The 23,857-nt window shown below is 41.3% G+C and overlaps 1 protein-coding gene across 26 annotated transcripts in view; it reads right to left on the bottom strand.

Moving 5' to 3' along the window:
• ADGRL3 (adhesion G protein-coupled receptor L3) overlaps positions 1-23,857 on the bottom strand; it is a 492,302-nt gene that overhangs the window by 138,158 nt on the left and 330,287 nt on the right. For 25 of the 26 annotated variants that reach the window (XM_048942764.1, XM_048942787.1, XM_048942790.1 and 22 more), the window contains one exon: positions 6,658-6,738. The exons of the other annotated variant lie outside the window; for it this stretch is intronic. In XM_048942764.1, coding sequence (XP_048798721.1) covers positions 6,658-6,738 — 81 coding nt within the window. The remainder of the gene's footprint in view (positions 1-6,657; positions 6,739-23,857) is intronic. 26 annotated transcript variants of the gene reach the window in all.

Below are 23,857 nucleotides of genomic sequence, written 5' to 3'. Positions count from 1 at the left end.
CAAGGAGGCAGCTAGTTGGTTAAAAAAAAAAAAAGCAAGTTAAAATGCTTTTTTTTTAAGACTTGTAGGAATAACGTAAAAGGTGTTAAACATCACTCAGACTCCTTCTTCCCTTCAATTCCTTAAATATTTTCAAGTGTAAATACTTTGAACAGTTCCCACCAGCATACGCGATTTAGCACTCCTCCTTGAGAGACTTTGTTAGCTCTAGCTTTCTGCTGGAGAGAACGCTGTTATCTTATAAATAAACAGCAATGCCCTGAGGTCCTCCTCTGCTATGAAAACACACATTCCAAAGAAATAAGAGCAACAGTTCAACACCAGAGTAAAAAGAAATCGGATTAGCTATAGGACAGAAAGAGGGCCTTGCTGATCATAACAAGCCAACAGGAGGACTCTTGGCTTGCTGCAGGATTTCCAGGAGCTCTGACCACTCTGCACATGATGCCAGTTATCATCGCTCACAATACCTAGATGAGGAATTTATGAATACTGAGCACGACCTATGTTCAAAGCATCTGCCTGCTTCAGGGAAGTCAGAATACCCAGGAAGATGGACGTTTCAGAACAAATCTGAACTGTGACAACAGATTTTTGAAGAGCTGTGGATAAGACTGGGAAAAGCATCATATACTTTTATCAGAGCTTACTCTCCATTATCTTCACAACTCTCTATCATTACACTGAGCTGTTTAAAGACTCATCTCCAGTGCAGAAACTGAAGCCTTTAAATGAGTTGCCTATCATGACAAAAAGTTGAGTTCAAGTGAAAAATAAATAATCCAGCAAATGATTCTATACATATGCCTTCAAAGTAAGACAGCTCAAAATTCACTGCACATGTAATGCTCGCAGTCATGGAGAAACCTTTCCAATGACAGTAGCTTTACAGTGCGCTTACTGTGAATGGTCACCTCCAAATAACTGGTGAAACAGCAGTTCTCAGATGAGAAAATTCTGCATATGTTTCTCTTGCTTGTTGCAATCAATGGGTGTTTATTCCCCAGCTCAGGAGGAATGAGATCCTGTGGTGGTGTGTACACAGTGGTTGTAAAAGAAAAGCCCCAAGAGCAGTCATTGTTGGAGAAAAGGCTGAGCAAAAGCAAAGAAAACAACAGGAGACAGATGAAGGGTGAGACATCATATGGCAACCCAGCATTGGATGGGGACAAGGGAATAAGCTGCCAAGCATGGGAGACCCTGACCACCATCCAGTGCATGGTCTCATCATGGCTCTAAAGTGGTGAAATAGCCTCTCACTTGGACACCTCCTCCTGAAATACGGCAGGAAAGTAATTTTGCCTTAAGAATCAGAAAGATGTGTTGCTGTAACTAACCCTAAAGGGAAGGAGCAAGGTTAAGTACAACTGGGATCTGGAAGAAAAGCAGAGGGACACTGTAAAGGACTCCCAAGCTGAGTAAATTAAGGAGGCTTGAGCAAAAACGGAAAAATCCTGGAAGGAATTAGGAGGTATCTGGTCACCATCAGCTCTGAGCAGAAACATCCAAACAGCACATCTCTCTCGTAGCCTTGAAAACGGGAGAGGAAAGCAGGACAGTGGGTGTTTCAGGGCCTGGCAAGCATGAGACATGTGGCTCTGTGCGTCGGCTTCAATTATCACAGGAAGCGCCACAGGGCCACACTGCGCTGTGTCCCCCTTTCTGGGTCTGGGAAGGAAGGAGTGCTGGGCTCTGCAACCAGCCTTGCTGGTAACCAGCTGTCACATCCTCCCACATCATCTGCAAAACCAGCGACCTTTTGAGGGACCTTTGGGAGGAGGAAAAAAAAGGCCCAGAATGTGTGCATCCCAAAACCTGATCTATTTTTGGTAATAAGATTTTGCAGTGCTTCTGATGCTCAGGAGCGGTTGACTATTCCTCAGACTTTGCAAATGTAAAGAGGAAGAAAAATGATAAAGTGGGCCCAGCTTTTGAGGGAAAGATGCATAAAGGGGCACACCGCTGAGCTGGAGAGAAAGGAAGAAAAACAGCAAAACCTCTGCTTGTCTCCCTGATAGCAAATCCAACAGGATTTCCTATAAAAGAGATTCTGTGCCTAAGGAAGCTGAACCATGTAACTGAGATTTACAGGAAAACAGTCCGATACCCAAGCTGGGACCAGAACAACCTGCTTGCTTGAGAAATACACATGGAAGGGTGAGAAACCTCCCATCTCTCCTTTATTTGCTATATATTAGCAGAGCTGGGGAGCAATAAATGGTGTTGCTAATAATTTCTTGTTTTGGAAACACACTGACTTTAAGTGTATTAATCTCCAAGACAACTACTCCCCTTGAGCTTTGATTTTGAAGGAAACCTTTGCAAAATGCTAGCTCAATGGGGGAGGAGAGCTTCTTGGACTGCCTAGTTCTAAAAGCCAGACATATATTTCATGTTTAATATGACTCCACATATGCACCCAAATCTGCTTCAATAAAGCTTTATAAATAGTTTTAGTGTGTGGATACAGTAAGTTTAATTCACTCTATCTACTGTATTTTAGTACCTGGTGGAAACTCAGTCCAAATGTTAAATTTAATTTATTGCTATATATGATAATTCCATCGAATTTCTTTCTAAGGCAGTGTATCAGAATCACCCTTATCTGTGAAATTCCTTGCTATTATCAGTAACCAATGATCCATTTTTAAACATAGGTTTAATTCTCAGCCTATGAGATCACAAGTATGACTACAAGAAAGGGTTTGGTGCCATAGTACAATGATTGACAGCTACAGCTCAGTAAAACAGGACTGCCCAAGTGAAAGAAAGGTTCTTGGAACACTGTTGGCTACCCATGGAAGACAGGGAACAGAGCTCACCAAGGTAAGTAGATTCTCTTTATACACTAGCCTCAAAATGGGAGGCTTAAGAGATTGGAGAACAGCCCTCTGGAAAAGGGATTTGAGCATTCTTGTTGATGATAAGTTGGATCTGAGACAGCAGTGTATCCTGTAGACAAATGACTAACCATACCATGGGGTGCTCCAGACCCAGCACTGCCACCGAGCGAGGGTAGGGGTTGTTTCACTCTGCTCTGCACTGTGCAGCCTCACCTCCAGCACTGGGTGCAGTTTTGGGTGCCATGATACAAAAAGGACAAAAAAAAACTATTAGGGATCATCCAAAGGAGGCCTACGAAGATGATTCTATGATTTCAAAATCTAGCCACCAGTTCCTAGCTTGCATCATCATCGGGACCATGCATGATGAAGACACAACTTTGTGACTGCTTTGGCAACCCCATGGCATTTTACTTATATTCAGTGGTCCAAGAACTTATCTACCCCTGGAATCATTCTGCATACGGACAGTGTAAACAGGTGAATATAAGTAATGCACCTGAATCATCAGACTGAGAGGAAGTATAAAAATAATGGTTAACAATGCTTCATATATGGAACTAATTTGAAAATACTCTCAAATTAAAAACGGGGTGGGTAAAAATCAGCATCTTGTTTCAAATGCTGATACAGCACCTTATTTCTATTAAGTGATTTACGGTGTCATTACTGCATTACTATACAGAGCAGTGGCTCAGAGTAATTACCCTGTAATGTATGATGACACTAATGTACTAGTAAACTACTGGAGTTTATACTCTATTCAGCACGAGCATCAGGACTCTGAAAGGCAGGTAAAAATGCACTGCATGCATAAACAATGTGGGTAAATGTCACCAGTGATAAAATTTTTAAAAAGGAGAAGGAAGAAGCAGTTACCAATAAATCTGCCAGCTGACAATTGCAACTGCATAGACCCACAACAGCGCTAAATCTGTACAGTTTTTAATACAGGAAGGAAAGATGTTTTTATATCCTTAACCTGGCTCAATTTTCAATTATTACAATTAAAACTGTAAGGTGGCTATCACCTATGTTCTTTTTGTCACTTTAAGTGCAACACTAACCAGTAACTGGTGTTCAGCTCAGTGCTAGGGAGAACATGGAAGGGCAATGAAGGGCATCAAAGCAACTAAAGCATTTAGTGGTTTATGTTCACTGTTGTAAACTGGTACTCTATATTTGAAGTCCCAGTTATTGAAATTGTGGAGAATCAACAATTGCTTCATGATAAAGGTTGTTTTGTCCTCCTTTTTTTTTTAAATACACCTTGTGGCAACGGGATAAAGCTTGAAACATAATCTGAGTGTGTCCCATAGTCTCAGAAAATGTAGCCCAAAAAAGAGCCACTTTATAACTGCTACATGCTTAGAAAAAAACAAACAAACAAAAAATCACACCAGGATTTTTAGAATGTCCTAATGGATTTTGGGCACTGAGGCTGGAAATGAGGCAGCGTATGCATAGCTAGATGTACATGTCCCAGGGCCAAAGGAAAGCCTTGCTCTTCCTCAGGAGACAGTACCAATTACCATATTTTTAACACCCCCCCAGACACCAGCTAATGGATTGGCTGCCTCCCTGGTTCTCTCCCATTAAATTACAAAAGGGATTCAAGTCCTTCTACCAGCATGTGGCACCAGCAACATAATTCCTTCCACACTAAGCAGTCCTTTCTTTAAAATGTCTCAGTTGGGGGGTGGATGGCCCAGTGGAAGCAGTTAATGCAGCAGTTTATGTTGAACAAACTCTATTTTACCTTCTCTGCAAGTGCTGCAACTGTTCTGCGTGATAGACATTGCCCTGCTCCTGTTGGCAGTGGCATTCATCTTGCAGAGGTAGCTATGCCCTCCCAAATGGCAGATTACTGAAGGTTTTTGATAATCCTTAGCTCTTTTACCTTGGAGAAAGTAAGGCACAGCATCATCTTTGCTGTTGTTTCATTCTCCTTGCTGCTCCATTCCATATAGGCTGCTTCAGACTCCATGACAAAGATGTACACTGACCTATTCTAATTAAGTTCTGAATCATTACACTCAGCATCAAAGTAGGATTTGAGTGAGAAGGTCCTGAAATTCCTGTCTGTTTCTGCTTTATTGGAGTGCTTTGCTAAAAAATCTGCTTTTGGCTGGCAAGTTTTATTATAAACCTTGAGTTTTTCATGTAGCTTAGAATAAGTTGACAATTTCATATGTGTCAAATCTCATCTTTGGGTGTACCTCACCCAAAAATGAATGGAAGCTGTAGACTGCCAGGAGACTGTATGTGATCGATCTGACTCACAACAAGACTAACTTTGGAGACAGCACCGTGAATCCAGCATCATCTGCCCTCCAGAACATAGTTCTACCTCATAGAGATGCAAGAGGAGCTAGCAATGAATAATTGTGCTGAGGCTGGTTTTGTATAGCAAGAGTCAATTCCTTCATTTTCATTACTTCATCAGCTGAGAAAACACATTCACACTTACAAAGGGAAACAAACATTTACTTGATCGAATTACGGCTCAAGACGCATGGATGGTGATGGAAAAGCTCACTTGAACTTAAGACAGCCTTTCATACCAAGTGCATTAATGGTATGCTTTCATTTAGACTACAAAGTCCTTCGGCTATTGGAGGTGTAGGAATATGTTTGCAGTTGCAGCTGCAATTCACTGACACAAAGGTTGTTCTGTCTCTGAGAATATTAGAAATGCACAAAGAAGTGAAATTCAGAGGACAGATTTTTTCATATAATGTAATGACAGTGAACCTATCCAGATTAATCTTTCATTAACATATTTTTCAAGCACATATTTTAGAGAAACATATACCCACACAAACGTGCTCTCAGCCTTACAGTACTTAGGCAGAACGGCAAAATCCCTACAAAGGACAAGCCCATACCTTTTCTGCCACTGCAATGTGTTTTGAAGGGCAGGAGAAGGGAACAAAACAAAACAAAACAAAAAAAAACCCTAATCTATAGTGTTATCCGCCTGCTAGCACACTTTGGCTGCCATATTTCCTCCCATTCCTTTCTTCCATAACACTCCTTGTGTTTGTTGTTCCTACACATTCCTGAAGCCGATCAAGAAATCTCTTCATACGCTGCTTGATTTGTAGCAGTGAATGCATACTCTGGGTCTGAGCCCATTTCCACAGGCCACGGGGAATCCTCCAGTGAGGACTCACCACAATGCAGCTAGGTGAAGATCCTCTAAATCAGGCTGAGAAATCAAAGGCTCACTTTCATATCACCTTATTTTCACAATTCAACAGAGGCACATATCTTAGCAGAGCTACTCTGGGTTCAGTCCACACATATTAGCTACTAATTAGGTAGCCTAAAACTGGAGTCATCCTCTAGAGTTACCATGTCTCTCTACCAATTTTGAAAAAATCCTTGATAATGGTAACATGGATGGAATCCAGGACTGAACTGCTGCAAAATACCTATATACTTTCACTCACCTGAAGGCAGCCGAAATATGCTCTTTTGTATACTGCTACAAGTCCCCTTTGCCTGTGCACTACAATTAGAAAGGAAATGCAGCATGCAGAGGGTAAGAGCTGAAGTTAACATATCCCAGAAGTGAGCTAGTGGAGAAAGCAATGTGACTTGTGAACAAAATGGTGTACTCAAAGCTACATAATATGGCACATGGGACACAGTTCTCTCTCATACAATACTTCCATAGGAAATTATTTGCTCCTGAGCACTTGCATGAAGCATGCTAACTGCAGCTACTCAATGAACAAATGAATGACATACACTCATGTATTTGGCCCTTTCACAATGCACATGCATGGAGACTGCACCTCTGACTCACCCTTAGATGGTGGTCGCTCCAGATCCGAATCGAGGTGGATTGGTGGGGCAATATAGGAAACCTGCCCATGGTGAGCCTGCCCTGTGGACAAATAAGTGTTTTAGTTGTGCTGTTTTCTACAGAAATCTATTAGGGTATAATTGAACATACAACATTTTTGTGGCCCAGGACTCAGAACAGGTTTGTATTTTTTCTAAAGCACATTTTTCACATACACTAATGTTCAAAAGGAAGATGAACTTCCATTTTGTAGAGGCATCTACTCAGAACTTATACCTGTTTTACCATGTACATTTTGCACAATGTTCTCTTAAGGGGCCATATGCCACAGAAGTCAACCAGTTTCACAGAAACCCATTCAATGTGTTAATTTCACTCTAAGAGGCAAACTAGTAGTTCTGTGTCACAAAAATTTCTGAAGGAAGTATGGTATGAAGTACAACTGCATCTGTTTGTCCCATCTGCAGAAGATACAGATACTGCTTTGTGGAGTTTAGCGTTGCTTTCACCTGAATGGAAGCTTTTCTGTTCTCAACACTGCCATGCAGCTTCCCAGTAGGTAGAGACTCAATTCTTCTCCAGTAATTTGGAAGCAACTATATCAAGAAACTTTTATTTATAATAAAAAACATGTTGTTATAATTCATCTATTTACTGTAACAATTTACAGGGTTGTTAATCTCTTTTTCTAAACACGGAAAGTTAATGACACATAGATTACGATAACAGCTAGAGTAACCTTCCTGTTTCAAGTAATATTCGTGCTGCAATAAAAGCAGTTGATTCCTCTTATGAGGCACATTCCAAATAATTAATATGGCTCCCTGTTGACACTTGCTGTTGTTGCTCCAAGCAATTTCCAAGCTAGCATCACAAGCAGCAGAGCAGTGGTACACTCTTCAGGCTTCTTTGTAATGAAATCCAGGAATACCATGAGAACAGTATGCTAGTGTACATAATATGTTGAGAACATCTCTTCAGGGGTATAAAATATTAATGGAAAAGAGGGAGGAGGGGTAAAGCATGTTTAAGTGGACAGTACATATTTATTGCTTTACACTGAAGCTGACTTATAATTTGCATTATTAGCCATACAACAACTGGACTTATTTAGGTTTAAAATCTAATGACACACCATAAATTCTATATTTGCTTTTAAGTGTTTTAACACGGGAAATTTGCTTCAGGCAAACCCATAGCTAATAATGAGTTACCCTGCTTTCCTCTTCTCGTTTCCATGTTAAAAATCCATTTAATGTCATTAATGAATACAAGTCATCATCTAATAGCTGATTGGTTCTGCAGTGGAAATAGGAAGCCTGCTCTACTCCATGCTGCTCGAAGTGCAGATCAGTGTCCTAATAACTATGCAACAGGCTCCTCGTTTGCTGCATCCCAGACACTACCAAAATGCAAAATAACTGAGGTTGGAAGAGACTTGTGGAAATTGCTAGTCCAGTCCAAGGACAGCAAAAGTTAATTGCTCAGAACTGCATCCATTTCGGGTTTGAAGATTTCCAATATGAGGGAATCCGCAATCTCTCTGGGCAACCTGTGCCAGTGCTCAGTGCCCGTTTTGAAGGGTTAGGTTGGAGTAAAGAAGACGTGCACAGTATAAAAGATTGCTAAATATCTGCAAGTTTGCTTAGACATTCATTATGATTCAGTAGTAATATAGAATTCATGAACATTTATGAATGTTTTATAAAAGCTTCTACCTAATATGGAGGAAGCAGTAGCATCAAATGCTCACTTGTGACAAATGAAACAAGTTGCTGAAAGCTTTTGTCTACTTGTTGCTGATACAAAACATACCTCTTCCAAAAAATATCAAACTTGACTCCTGTCAGACAGTATGCTTTTCAAAATGCTAAAAAAATCAAATTTTAAGTGTTAATACTTTATATAAAAGCAATGCATACAACACCTGTGCTACATTTTCTGGGCACGAATACCAACTTAGTCTTGAGACTCATCAGTCTTTCCATATGAGAAACAAAATCTCTCCAGCTCTCCACTGCTATCTGTGGCCCACATTATGCGTTCATGATCAAGATCCCTTGCAAACCTTCTTGTTAATCAACAGAATCACATTTTTTCATTGATTTTACTATTACTGGCAATGGTGACATCTGAGGGGGCTAAGGGAAGAGAGCCAAGGGGCAGTGGCTGAAGAAGGCCTCAGCAGTAGTAATGTTGCACAAGTACACAGAGGAAACTTACGTCAGGGGGCAAAACTTGATTACCAAAGTAATGAGTCCTTCCAGATTTAACAGTATTAAACGTTTTCCCAATGACTCATAGCATCATAGGACTACAGAATATCCCAAGTTGAAAGGGACCCATTAGAATCACAGAGTCCAATTCTTGGCTCCATGCAGGACCACCCAAAATTAAATAACACATTAAATAACACTACTCCATTGAATAACATAATTTTGCCTAATGAAACAATGTAAGATCTTGAGGATGATGTCACTGGCACAGCTCAAGTCAGTCACAAAGACTGACAGAACAAGTTTTTTCCAAATTATACCAATTCCTGTCCATCTTATATGAGTTTAGCAGTTCTGGATGCTTACCTCAAGCCTCAGCTCTAGGACTGATCATCCCCAGGCAATTCCCCCTCTCCAGGTCCAGCTATAGCAAGGAAACACTTGGAAAGGAGAATGTGTAAATCTTATAAAAAGAGGGTAGAAGCACTCAACCTTTCCCTCTTCAAGTCCCCTGGTTCTTTAGCTGTCTTCTGTACATGTTGGGTTTGCACAGCAGACCTTGTAGCACCGTAAAGTGGGACATGGGCCTCCCGTGCTCACATGACCGTCTCTCCGTTTATTAAGCTTTGATGCACAACTGCACATCTATTACTTCAGAAGTCTATTTGATCTCCCTCAAAAGCCTGAAGAGCTGCCCACAGGCTAGCCACTTCCGAGCTGTTGCTCGGGTACCTGTGCGTATGGGAGAGGAAACAGATCGTTTCAGGCCCTTCCCAAATTTTATGGAACACTCCAAAAATAACTGCACCTCTTCAAATTAGTGGGCCAATTTTAATAATTAAAAAAAAGAAAAAGAAGAAGAAGAAAAAAAGTCTATTTCTAAAAAAATACCAAAGGTCAAGATGCCTCTCTTGCTGATGGAAAGCTGGGCTTGCCTTGTATTACAACAGCTTGCACGGCCCTCTCCAAATCCCACTCTGACTATAACCATCTGGTGTTTCAGCAGCCGGCTCTCAGGTAAAAAAGTAAACAGCAATCAAATGTAATCATCAAAGTAACACGTGATGAAGTTGCCAATTTTGTATCTAATTGCTTCAGTCAGGTTCCGTTTCCTTTACTCTTCTTGCCTGTGAGGAGCAGCCGCCATCATGGCTGGTTCAGTAGAGCGGACAGGAATGGCTGACAGCATGCAGCCATCCTGTAAGCAGCAGGAGAGGGGCAGAGAGGCCCTTGTGCCATGTGATCGGCTGAAAAAAAGAAGGGTTAATGCTGGAGTGCCACTGCAGTTTGCTCCCTCTCCCTCTCTGCTGCTTTTTTGCGTAGCGTGCTGCAAGGATTCAGGCCTGGCCAACACTGCATAAACATCAACAATGCTGTTTTTGCCAGCGGCTTTCATGCTCTCACTGGCACGTCCAGTCAGTCAGCACAGCTCGGCTCTGCTCCTTCCTGCTGCAGCACAAACTCTCAGATGAGGCAGAGTGAGCACCCCAAAGGCCCTGCCTTCTGAGTGCAAGGTCTCTCTCTCCACTCAGTAGCCGCCATTTTGGCAGTGAAGCACAGAGGTGGCGGGGTAAGTCCATCCGGTGACATGGCCTCCCTCAGGAGGAGGAAACAGAAGAGATGTCTGCAGATTGAAGGAGCGCCTCGCTCGCCATTACATGTTCAGCTCTGACACATGAGAGATGCAGCATCTTGGAAAGCTGCTAAGTTACAAGAACAAAGATAGTGTTTGTGAAGAATGCAGGAAATGTAATGGCATGGCCCGAGGGATAACTTTGTTAAGGGATCTGGATGCTTACAAACACAAAATAAACATTCACACATCTTCAGAAATCTGCCCTTAAGTTATTTGAGTCATCTACAGATTCCATGATAATGAAACCACAGGAAAAAAAACACATGCACTAACAAGAAACTAGCAATACAGTAGTCTTATCTGTTTACACATAAAAACGCTTCCCCTGTTTCTTTTTGGAAACATACATAGCACTTGTGCATATGACAGTGCAGACCTCCCTCCCGACCCTGTTCCAAGCATCCAGTGCCTGGTTTTCTCTGGGGGTGAAAGTTCCCTTTCTCAACTGTCCCCATCCATGGCAGATCACTACAACACATTCTTTTTCTGTCATGTTAGATTGCATCACTCGCTCTGTTTTCTACCCATTTTCCAGCCTCCTTTGGTATGTTTTCACCTTCCACTGGCTCCCTTCTATTTTTGAGATCCTTCTAAGACTGCCTAGCTAGCTTTTCACACAGAATATTTCATTTAATTCTGTGCCTGCAGCTCTCACGACCCAGAGTTCCCTTACACTGCCTCTGTCTCCTACATGCTTTCAGCACCTTCGAATACAGCCACCTCTGTGGACTGAATTCCTCATTCTGTTTATCCGTTCACTTGGATTACTAATGAGTAAGTTAATAACCGTGAAACCGCACGTTAATTCCTGAGACTTTGATTTCAGTTCTTCACCTCATTTTTTCTTAATAACAATGGACTGGACACACACCAGTTAATTTGAATATGCACGTTCTAAGAGAAAGTCTCAGAAAACTTATCAATGGTTTTACCAAAATAATTACATATAAAATTTCATTTCTACACTGCAGCTGTCTCCTCCCAGCTGAACAACTCAATTTTTAAAAGCAATCTAGTCTGTCTGGTATGAGCTGATCTGTAAAAGACAACATTACTTTTTTGACCAAATTTATGTAATCCTTCATTAACAGAATTTTAAATAAATATCTGATTTATTATCTAGCTGAAGACTGCACCCACTTTGTTGGATTGCAATTTCCAGGAATATCACTCTTATCCTCTTTAATTTCAGAAATTACTACATTTTTCTTGCCCTTTTTTCCTCTCCTCACAGGTCTTTTTGAACAACAGAGCATATAGGAATATATAAAAACATATGGAAAGAGAAATTAAAAGCTGCAGGCTTGCTAACAAACTCTACTTACATGCCATTAAACAAATTTCGTTTAGACCTATTACTCTGCATACATTCAAACTTCTCCCAGCAGCCTTTTTACTGCCTTTTATCGATGATTATCTTTGCTAAACATCATTTCCTCACTGCCCACCCTTTTCCATTTTGCATTAAAAGCTTTCTTTTTAAATAAAGCTTTTATAAAGCCATTCCCTACCTCAGACATGTTAGAGTTAGCACTGATTCTGTCCACTGCTTCATTTACTCACAGACTTCATTGGAGTTTCTTTCTTTCATCTGTACATCACTCTTTCATCTTTCATTGTCCTTTTAACTCCTTAGGGTTACTGTAACTCATCCACTCTCTCTTTTCTCCCCCTCAGGCTTAATTCCTTGTCCTTCCCTCAAAGCCTCACACACTTCTGAATACAAGAAAGCTGCCTTTTCCAAATGATGCTCTCTGAGTACATCAGCTCTGCACTTTTGCCATTTTGCCTCTTGTATTTCATACCCGAAATGACTTTGAGCTTAAAGCAACTGGAGAGGGAAAAGTATGGTACCTGTGAGCAAAGCTGCACAATGTCTGTGGGCAGGGCAGGAATGCTAGGAGCAGCTCTAAAACAAGGAGGATGGGGTCCCTGGCACCACGACCATAGGGTGGCCAGGTGGTGGCTGCATGCATACAGTTTCCTGATCACAGCTACTTTATGCACTTAGGGGTTACCAAAACCAGAATATTTTGGACAACCTACAAACTGTGCTAAAGAGGGTGCTCCTGCACAGTTAGCACAATAAGCAAATGTTTCTTCTCCCATTCTTGCTTGACAGGAGTAAAGTTACAGCACTGCTACTTCAATCATTGTTTCTGAAGCTGTTTCAGAATGTACATAATTGCAGCTCTCTAAAACGTCTATATTGTGTAGATATATCTTAAGATACACGTGTATCATGTATCTTAGCTTCCACATATAATACAAAGTCTGAGTGTAGAAGATTCAGAACTGCACTTTTTATTTTTCTTTTGTTTTGTTGCTTTTTTTTTTGTTAAATGAGAAATCTACTTTGATGCATGAATTACACTACTATGCCTTCCAGTGATTTCTATGAGGAATCAATTTGCAGGAAAGAAGAAGGTGGGTTCTCACTTCCCTATAGCAAGATGCAGCTAATTTTCCCAGTACCTACCAAAACAACACAGGGCTGTCAAATGCAAACCCTGAAGCTGGGGAAGAAACATCTCTAAAGGAAGCAGGGAGAGAGGTGAGTTGGGTGGATGTTTAGCTAAGACCCTGTCATGCATGCATCTCATGTTTTAAAGTAAATGCAAATCCACAAACAACGTCTGGCAGCATATGTGTGAGCAGAAAGCATGATAAAATAGGCTAATCTTTTCTGAGGATGTACTATTCTTGCTTTGAATCTGTCACAACAAACAGCAGCCTTAACCACGAGAGAAAGGAAATCAAAATGGCCTTTTTGGCCATTTGACAGTCATTACTTGGGTGGCTCTAGGCTAGCTGAGTTTTTAGGAGCATTCTGCAACTGAGATCAGAATTACATACCAAAATATTGGCAAGAACAATGCCAGAAGAATGGGTTAAAGACTGATTATTACAGCAGCTGAAGCAATTGGAGACTTTTAACTACTGGCAGTTGCATACTTTCAAGAGAGCTTTTAGGAGTCAGAAACTCAAGACACAGTCGAAGTCAGGGGCAAGGAAGCTTCTTCAAGCCACAGTGAGATTCTTCCCTTTGCTGTGCAAATGTTGTAGTTTGAGTTCTGTGTTTATACGAACCTTAGCCCTCTGTTAAAGACTTAAAGCATTTGTTTTAGGAGGGTTTGAGCTCTGCAGACTCCAGTACGTGTCCTAGAATTTATCCTGCCTGGTATACAAGGGGGGAAAGAAGAAGAAAAAGAGTGAGGAAATACTCCACACATGCTGTTATAATTAAAAAATGTTAAATACCTCCTGTCTTCCCCACAGACAGCAGCAGGTGAGGGAAGGCCCCCTCCAGGTCTAACTTTCTCCAGAGCCTGAGGCAGGGAGCTGACCTGCATTTTCTAAGATCTGCTCCCCAAAATCTTGCCAGCAGGCTAAAAGAAGGACAGCACATCATATTACTCTTCTCTTGCCAGACGTGTTCATCATGTTATGAAATATGATTTACCTATCACCTGCACTGGAAACTGGGGAGGGGAGAGTGATTTTGGTGCAGATGAAACCAAGGGGTTTGGAGCAAATATAATACTCAGAGCCCTGGTGGAGATGATAAATATCCATAAGCAAGAACTGCTCAGAGCAGGTTTAGAAATGGCAAATACAGCTGCGCCTCAGAGGGTTTTCTTGGCCACCTCTCAAAGATTTAATCTGATACGAGGAGTGCTGTGCCAGCTCTTACTGTCCTTACTCTGTTCTTTTCCCAAAAGTCAACCAGGAAGTTTTCATCTGCCTTAATGTGCTGTGGATCAAGTCCAGCAAAATCTGCCTTGTATGGGGCTGAAAAGACTTGATACAGAAAAACTTGGAAGAGTTTTTTGGGAGAAACCTAGCCAAAGCCATCCAGTCCATCTCCTGCAGAGGTAAAATAGTTCCTTATGTTGTTTTGAAAGGTATCTCCTCAAGGCTGCCCACTGCTTCCTCCAAGGTACTAATCAACAGATCTTCCTGTCAAGATTTCAACTTTGTTTTCCCTTTCTTAGAGGAGGAATGCCTTCCTGCCTGAGATGTCTCTGCCTTATTTTTTTTCCTCTTGCTTGTTCTTTTTTCAACACTTCACTTTTTAGGGCCCTGTCCTTTGCAGTGCTCTCAATAGCACTTGTATTTACTCTCCCCACTCCTACTATCAGCATTTATTAAAAAGGACGCAACTTCACATTATAGCTAACTAATTTAACAGTGGTCTTCACAAGGCTACAGATTTCTATACCCTCCCTTGCAGCAGATCTCGCAATTAATGCAAGTACAGATCAAGCTAGAGCTGATCTGATGAAAAATGACCCACTGAAAACAGTAGCAATTAGTTTTCTGCTGGCTCAAGGAGCACATCCAACTCATCCTGCCATAGGAGCAGTGCCAGAGTCAATACAAAGGCAAGGGTAAGAATGAAAGAGCCAGGGTGAGGGTGGAATGGGGACAGCTAGTCTCAGTGTAACATAAAACCACACCTGTGAACAGTAGGAACACTGTATCTAGATGCTCCCTCTGTTCTCACACAAGACTCCTTGCCCCAGAGACTCCCACCAGTTGCTTCCTTTCTTTGCCGCCTTTCAGACAGCTTTTAAACTACCTGCCAGTATAATTTAGAGTGCTATATCTCACTGCTCCAGGTCAAAGGTTTTATTGAAAGCCATACATGTGACAGCATGCTTACTCCTCGCATATAAAGCCTACAACACAGCCCTATCTTTGTTATTTAGGCTGCTGTTGTTAACACAGGAATAGGAGCAGTGGGGAAGAGGAGAAATCAGGCAGTAGTTGTTGCTAAGCTGAGCTTCAAGTTCAGCGGCAAAGCATCCAGGCGGGCTGTCAGAGAAATCAGTGGAGATGCTGGACTATATGGCAGGAGACACGTTTCAAGCAGACAGGTAGATGTGTGAGTCACCAGCACAGAGAGGGTAATTGAAGTGTCTTGTAGTTTCAAATATTGTGAGATGTGGTCCAAGAATTTGTCACTCTCACTTTCTTCCACTTGTGACAGCCTATAGCAGATGTCCACTTCAATATGCTTTTACTTTCCAGTCTATGTTTTTGCATGCTTAGCATGGTGTCCATCCCCACATCATACCTTCCTAGTACTACCTATATCTCCGCTGTGATCTTTTTTCTTGCACCATTCCCTGAGCAGGTAAGATCTCACTCTCACTCACCTTCTGTGCCAGACACACCTTTCCCCAGGAATCCACGATGGCAAGCCTCCAAGAAACAGTTTCAACATGCAGGGCTGCTTCTCCAGCCCCTCACATGCATCCACTCATCTTGCTTGATGACCTCCATCACCACACAACCACATACCACACTAACTTTAACTCTGCACTTTCTGTGATTCAAGAGTGACCACAGCCCAAATGGGACTGCCAGACAATAAAGAGTTACAGGAATCTTCTTCAGTACAGGTATTTTTATCTGCTGTTGTCATTAAGAAAGCGCAAGAAGATGAGTAATTTGTTTTCAAGGAGGGTCAGCACACCCTAACTTCATTAATCACTTCTTTTGATCTACCACAGAAGCTTTGAGACAAGCAGTACAGCCTGCCTGCCTCTGCTTCCAACTTATTACCAAGTTTGAGCTAAAATAAGGTGCAGAGATGCTGCAAGAGGGATATACTTAATCCTACAGCAAGCGATCGAGCAGGAAAAGAGATTAACACTAAAGAAATTAAATGAGAATGGGTATTTCTTCCATTAACTTAAAACAAAACAAAACAAAAACGAATGACAACAACAAACAACAATAATCTAAGCCACCTCTTTTTTCTTTTTTTTTTTCTTTACTTTTATCTTTTTTTTTTTTTCTTTTTGGGATAATATAAGTTATGTCTCAGCATGAAGGACATGGCTGCCTGTAGAGAGATTTTGACAACTCCCCTCTGAGTGCTAAAATGCTGTCAGCTGAAAAACCGAGCTGTTTGGGCAAATTGATCCAACTCTGACAGACTTCCTCTCTGTTTTCATGTTTTCTCTCTCAATCAAAAACCTTCTAAAGAAGTCAAGTTCACAGATCCATTTGGAGAAGGGGAAAAGGGGGGAAGATCACCTACCTTTGCAGCACAGCTCTTTAACCTAGATGTCAGGACAGACTTGCCACATGGAGGGGAAGGTCTCAAAAATCTCACTCAGCCTCCCAATTGATGTGCTGTACACAGAAAGATGATTTCTCTAACTTGTGTATAGCAACCATATATGGCCTTTCTAAACACAGGGCAGAATCTATACATTCTGCAGTTAGACAGTAACAGCACAGGGAGCTGAGATATTAGGCCAGGGTTTATTTCTAATGCCAGTAACAGGCAAGCAGCTAGAGCAGGTGCCCAAGACAGCTTGAGATTTCTTCAAAAATCATTTGGAATCATCTCCCCGTTCCTCAGCCCTAAGAAAACGAAATCTGAGCATTTTTAAGCCTTGTCCCTAGCTGTGAATATATCTGTAACCTTTCCGCATCAGTGACAATTTTGAATACAATTTTTGATGGTCAAATCCTGGGAGTACTCTTACCACTTTATAGCAAAGATTAAGCATACTGCTGTCACAGTCAGTAAAAGAACATCTTTTCATATTGCCTCAATTGGGTACTCCAGAAATCCCTAGTCCAGCACGGTGAAGCAGTGCCAAGTAACTTAAAAGTGTTTTACAAAGCCAACTTGGGGCATTGTTTTTGCTTTCTTTTCACCTTTGCAATAACAGCTTTACAACTTGACTGCTGTCCTGCTCACTGGGTGCTTCTCCACAGTTTTCCTAGCAAAGCCTCACAGAACAGTGATTTTTATTTTTCTTTCCTCTTCACCCACTTGCTGTCAGCTAGGGGAACCCATGCTCAATGTGACCAACTTTCAAAGACTACTTCTGAAGATTTGTGCACTAAAATTGCTTATTTATAAATTCAAAGAAATCTAAAATCTGTAGTGTTAACAATGACAGTTTCAGTGAAGCTCACTACTGACTTCATAAACATAATTATGTCCCCTTCTATTGCCTCACAAAGCCAGAAACAACATGAGAGGCTTCGCCATCTGTCTCTTTCATTCTGCCATCCTGCACCTGCTTCCTTACAAGGACAGGGACTGAGAAGTTTGCAGTGGATCAAAAACTGCACAAGCCCACCAACTGCTATGCACAGAGCATAGGTCCATATATCAAATATTGTTCTACAGAGATGATGCTTGTTTCATACAAGGTCAAATACCTCTTTTTTTTTTTTTTTAAAGTTATTATCAGATTTTTTTATATTTGGAATTTAAGCTTCTTCAACCATGTGTCTAGATTATTCTTATCTTAGTTCCCACGATGTTATTGTAAGGCTTTTGGATGACAGTTTTGATTACAAGTCTGCATACTTCCTAGAAAAGCACAATCCTGATTGGTACTTGTTGAATAATGCATACTAATTCCAGCCTGAGCCTCCTTCGCATTGAATGAGTCACGGTGAATGTCTATCCTCTGCAGAAGGCAGCAGCAGGCTCTACAAGGGCACTGCTCTGTGGTTCCAGCACTGGGATTGGTACTTCAGGTTCCCAAATTTCCTGATACATCAGTCTGTCTGCATACACACAAGGGGAAGAGACATGCTACACTTCAGTTTGCTGCATCTGTCTGGCTCAAAGAAGGATTACAGGAGGCATATAGCATGACTGGAAATCAAGTAATAGAGTCTGAAAAATACATCAGAAAATGGCATTTAACCCAACCAGAAACTCTTTCAGCTCCTTCTGCATTAGGTTCCTCGTCTTTTCAGTGAAAGATGATGCTATGAAATTAATAGAAAGCTTCAGTTCTGAACATTTACCTTTGCAACAGACGATATTCAATTTGTACTCAGATGTATATTCCACCACTTCCAAAACAGAATGACTGAACAGCTCAGTGCAAGAAAAAAGGATTTTGTTTTTCATTTAGAGGCTAAACTCTTCAATTGCTTTAATGAATGTACACTTTTATATGCTCGCATGCTTGTCATCCTAGTCCTGACCACTATCTCAAAGCTCAAGCTAAGCTTCCTTATACAGGCTAACCTTTAACCTCGCATTTGAGTCTCTTAAGTAGTCTTTTGATCAAATAACTGGCAAATGCAAGCTTCAGTTCTCTGGCTGAACTGACAGCTGTCAGTGATGTGATGCTCTTCATTCACCCTCTCATGAACTGAGCAAAGAAGTAACACCAGTATTTCTGAATATTTGTGAAAACGATGTGGGATTCAAAACTTGCAGTGAATTAGTTTCACACTGAGCAATGATTATGACTTCCTCACTGCTGAGTATGGATATGTGCTTGTCTTCCCTGGATCAGGGAAAAAACAAAGCAACTGTATTCAGTCGTTGTTGTTTTGTATCTCATAGCATTTGAGGTTATTCCAAATAACATTTAGATGGTTTGATGCTACTCAAAGGAAGGAATGATTTCTGGGTTTGCTCCTTGGGACCGAATTCCCACTCTCAGTAATAATGGCCATCACAATTCTGATTGCCATAATAGTTTCAACTGAAGTAGCAGCGACTACTGAAGCAATGGCCCCTGCAGGTGCAGGGAAGTGTCACTTAGGAAGGTGGCTTTGCAACTCCCTGTGTCAGTCTATCATTTCAAAGTGAGTTTAAGCTCATTCTCACAGGCGACCTTTTTGTGTAGGAGCTCAATCTTTCACTGTCCTTCCCAGCAGGGACAACTTAATTAGATATAGGGTTTCCTTCTCAAGTTACTGGATTTGTGGATTCACACTGTTGTTACTTTCAGGCAATTCAAACAGAGGCAAAAATGGACAACAAATAGGAGGGGGGAGGGCAGAGGGAAATCCTTAAAAAAACAAACAACAACAACAAAAAAACGAAGATAAAACCTGACACATCTCTGAGCAGCACAAGAGTTGCCTTCACAGTAGGATGGAGCCCTGGTATTTAATCCCATAGTGCAACATTGAGGGAGCAAGTCCTCTGAAAGTATTTTCCTTTTCAAGAAGCCAGTCAAAAATTCCAGTTACTTTCACGTGGATGAGAAGCCAGATTGCAAACTGCCCTTTACTTGAGACAAAGGTGGCTTTTTGCAAGGTTTAAACTACTGGGATATTTTATTAAGGGGTGAGAACAGGAGAAGAGATCAATTACAGGAAAAAGTGGAATGGAACAAAATATCTTTACTACTGATTGAAGGTAGATTCTACACTTTTTGCTTAACAAGCTGGATGAGCAGGGAAGCAGATTTTCCCCAGGTACCTCAATCACACTGATTGCAAAGGTTACAAATGACCGGAACAAGCTTAGAGAGCTCCCAGAACAAATGGGGGAGAAAAAAAAAAGAAAGAAAAAAAAAAGAAAGAAAGAAAGAAGAAAAGAAAAACAAAATACTATGAAAAAGCCTTGGTTTGTAAGGAGCTTGAAATGATATTGCTCCAGAGTTGGTGCTGGAAAGACAATCCACAATCAATCTCAAGACAACCCCCAAATTCTCAGATTACAACCCAGTTCTTTTAATCCAAAAGCAAATAAAACCCACCAAAATAATTGCTATTATGGATTTAGGCATTCCTTTATTATGTCCCAGATCTTCACAAATTATATTTTAAAGCTTTTCTTTCCATTTAGAAATGCAAGAATACCTTTGTACTTTTAAACAAAACTGAATATGCCATAATCATACAGACGAGCTCAATAGTGCTGTGAGTAGAACTGACAGCCCCGAAATTTAACTTTAGAACAAAAATGCAGAGCTCGTTCTCACAAAAATACGTGCATTTCTGTGAGGCACTGAGGAAATGAAGGGAGCAGAGCATAGTGCCAGATTCCCAGCATCTTGGTGTTCTGATAGCAAAGCCAAGCTGCTGAGCTCTGCACGGGAACTCACATGCCTTGTTCTGCCAGATCCAGTGGGACAAACCATCACAGGGAGATGAGTTGGGAACTGGAATATCTCTAAACAACCAAAAGGTCTGGGCAGCGCAAGTCTGCTCACATCCATAACATGAATTAGGGGATATGGGATGAGTTTCAGCTACTCAGGGTGTACACCAGAAACATGCACAGAAACACTGAGACAGCTAGAATTGTTAAGGGGAGAATGGGAAGTGCTGGAGCAGATCCAGACAAGGGCAACAAGGCTTGTGAAGGGCTTGGAGAATATGCCCTATGAGGAGCAACTGAAGGAACTGGGGTTGTTTAGTCCAGGGAAGAGGAGGCTGAGGGGAGACCTTATTGCTCTCTCCCAATACCTGAAAAGTGATTGCAGAGAGAGTGGGATTGCTCTCCTCTCACTGGTGACAGGACGAGGGGAAACAGCCTCAAGTTGTGCCAGGGGAGGTTTAGGTTGGATATCAGGAAAATTTTCTTTACAGAAAGGGTTGTTAAGCACTGGAATAGGCTCCCCAGGGAGGTGGTTGAGTCACCATTCCTGAATGTGTTTAGAAACTGGATGTGGTGCACAGGGACATGATTTAGTGGAGGGTTGTTAGGGTAGTATGGCTAGGTTGTGGCTGGACTTGATGATCTTGAAGGTCTTTTCCAACATGAGCAATTCTATGATTCTAAATCATCTTTGAAATAGCGAGTCAGGTTTTGATTAAACTGGCAACTAGATAAACAAGGAGCTACATGCCCTGAGGATGCAGAAATGGTAGGCCTCTCTCAAGTCAAACAGCCACATCTTCAGGTGGTGCAAACAGCTGCACTGTGATAAGCAGGGCTGCATTCTCCCACAGAAGCTGCAGACCCAGCCACTCTAGCTGAAGGATCTGTGGACAGGACCAATAATACAAACAGCAACCAACTGCATTCAGCTGGGAAGAAGCTACTGTTAAGGAAAGCAAAAACGGAGACTTTTACAGTGATTTCTAATACAATACAGTACTTTATGATATGGAGACTGGCTGCCAACAAGAACCTTCATCTGTGTTGACCTCTCAGTAGTCAGCAGGTTTCTTTACAAAGGGCAGGTGGGAAAAATAAAGTGATGGAGTGAGGAGGAGCAGATATCTGGCTTTACCCTCTGACCATCAGAAGCTGGTACGGATCTTCAGTCCCATTTATAAAGGTCTGCACCATTCAACAAACTGAGGCATATTACATTTTCAAGTGACAGAAGACAAAGGAAAACAGTCATTCTATCATAATCACCGTAAGTTAATGATAATCTACTAAAATTTCACCAGTTTCATCTATAATGATCTCCTAATGAGTAGAAGGTTTCCCACATGAAGAAACTAGGGCCATCTGAGGTCAGCAGTCCTACCCCTCATATTTAAGCAAAGACAATTGTTGTAGGCAAATGAAGGCATAAGAAACTTCAGAACTGATCAGTATGTATAACAAGAGGACAGGCTGCTGTCAGGTAGAGATTGTGTAGACACACTTTGATGTCAGCAAACACTTTTTGATCTGGTTTGCGTCTCTGGTTTCAGACCAAAGGTCCAGGATTCAATTTTAACTACCATCAATACACCTCTAACGTGGACAGAAAAGATTACAAGATAAGTGCAGTATGGGGTGCAATGAAATGAGAAAATGCAACCATCTGAGGATGCAAAATATGACTCAGCTAGAATTACAATGAACTTCCAAGTATTCAGGAAATGCTATTGATGAAGGAGAGCCCTAGAACATCAAGAGGAAGACTACGCCTGCACTACTAGCAAAAAGACTGTGCACCTTTCATATCAGTGAAACTTTCATTCGGGAACCCTGGAAAGGCACTGAGGCTAATTTTTAACCAAAGTCATCTGTGCTTAGCTCTGCAACAACCGATGGCCTCATAAAAAAGACCATATTCACAGCTAGCTCTGCTGGCCAATTCTTACTTGCGTCTCTACTTCTGGCATTCCACATTTTCAGCCACATTATGCACATCTCAACTCCCCTTGCTGGTTTGTTGTTAGCAGGAGGCACCCAACCATCACAAACTCTGGCACATGCTGCAGCCCCTGCAAAATGCCAATTCCTCTATATGAGCCTGAAGCTGAATCTCAGCCTTTGCATCTAGCAATAGAGATGCAATATGCAGATTTGTCTTAGTATGTAATTAAACACAGCACAATCCTGGTTAACTTGAAATTCCAAACGCAGGGTGAAACATGAAGGTTTGCTCTCTGTGCAGAGTTAAGGCGCTGATTTCTATATAGACAAATGTCACCATTGGATGTAGTTAGAATATCTTCCTAACATGAGATTTATGAAGATAAAAGATTCCATCCCAGAATTTCCAATAAATAAATCACCCAGTTATTCACTTGGTATGCTTGCTCCATTTGCTCCAAAGCAAAATACAGGGTACATGATTGATCTTAGTGATCAACAAAATTCATGCAAATGAAATTCCATGGTCAGTCTAGCAAGGAGTGCTGGGATTTTCCAACATTTGCCACCAGCACGGGAAAGTCACAAGCTACAGAAGAAGGCAGAGTAAGAAAGAGTCACAAAATAGCCATAGGGTCAGACAGAAAGGTCAGGAAATATTCCTTGGTAGATCCTCTCTAGGCAGCTACAGTACATAGGTTCTCTGCTTGGACAAAAAATGAAATGAGCCCAGGATATAAGACTCAAGTCAACAACAAGCACTTTACATCACTCCAACAGGGCTGAAGGGCCAGCAGCCCAAACCAGTGCTGAGCAGAGAAACTTGCCCTCTGAAAAAAAATCTGACATGCAGCATCCTTATTTTGTTATTACCTTGAATATAAAGCTAAAATTCCTGGAGCAGTGTGATTTTCAGAGAATTCTGACTCAAAGATAACCAAACCTCTTTTGCTTCCTAGGACTTAACCTTTTTTTTTTTTTTTTTCCCTTGGATAATATTAAAACAGTCCATGCTAAATGTAACATCAAAATTTAATGGTAACAATACTTTAACATTACTGATGGCAACAGTAGCATCCAAATTACTTGTTTTGATACTTTCTGCCAAAAAAGCGCAACTTCCTGCAAAATCTTTTGATTTTATACCACCGGGAGGTTTTCCAACATTAAAAAACAAAAAAATCATTCTGATGACAATGCATTACTGTGCTGTGGTCTAAATGTACAATTTCCTACATCTAAGGTCCAGGCCAGCATAAAAAACCTTTAACCTTACTAGAGGAAGAGGCTGCAAGCAGTGATGTCCCAGCTGTCTCCATTTGCCAACTGGATGCCTCCTTTCCTGCCTGAAAAATTTTGCTTCTGAATTTCCACCAAGCTTAGGAACCTGTGCTGTCCTGCATAATGCAAGACAGCATTATGGTGTCAGAACTTGGACTGCATCTTCACTTCACTAACTGTAGGGTGGTTCAGGAAATCTGCCCATCCCTTCGCAACTGCAGTACCAAGCCTTCCTTTACCACTGTCTAGGCCTTTTCCCAGATCATTTAATCTTGATTCACCATCTTA

The sequence above is a fragment of the Lagopus muta genome, chromosome 4 (genome assembly GCF_023343835.1).
Source record: "Lagopus muta isolate bLagMut1 chromosome 4, bLagMut1 primary, whole genome shotgun sequence".
In the NCBI taxonomy this organism is placed as follows: Eukaryota; Metazoa; Chordata; class Aves; order Galliformes; family Phasianidae; genus Lagopus; species Lagopus muta.
This window is presented reverse-complemented; position numbering and strand designations above follow the sequence as displayed.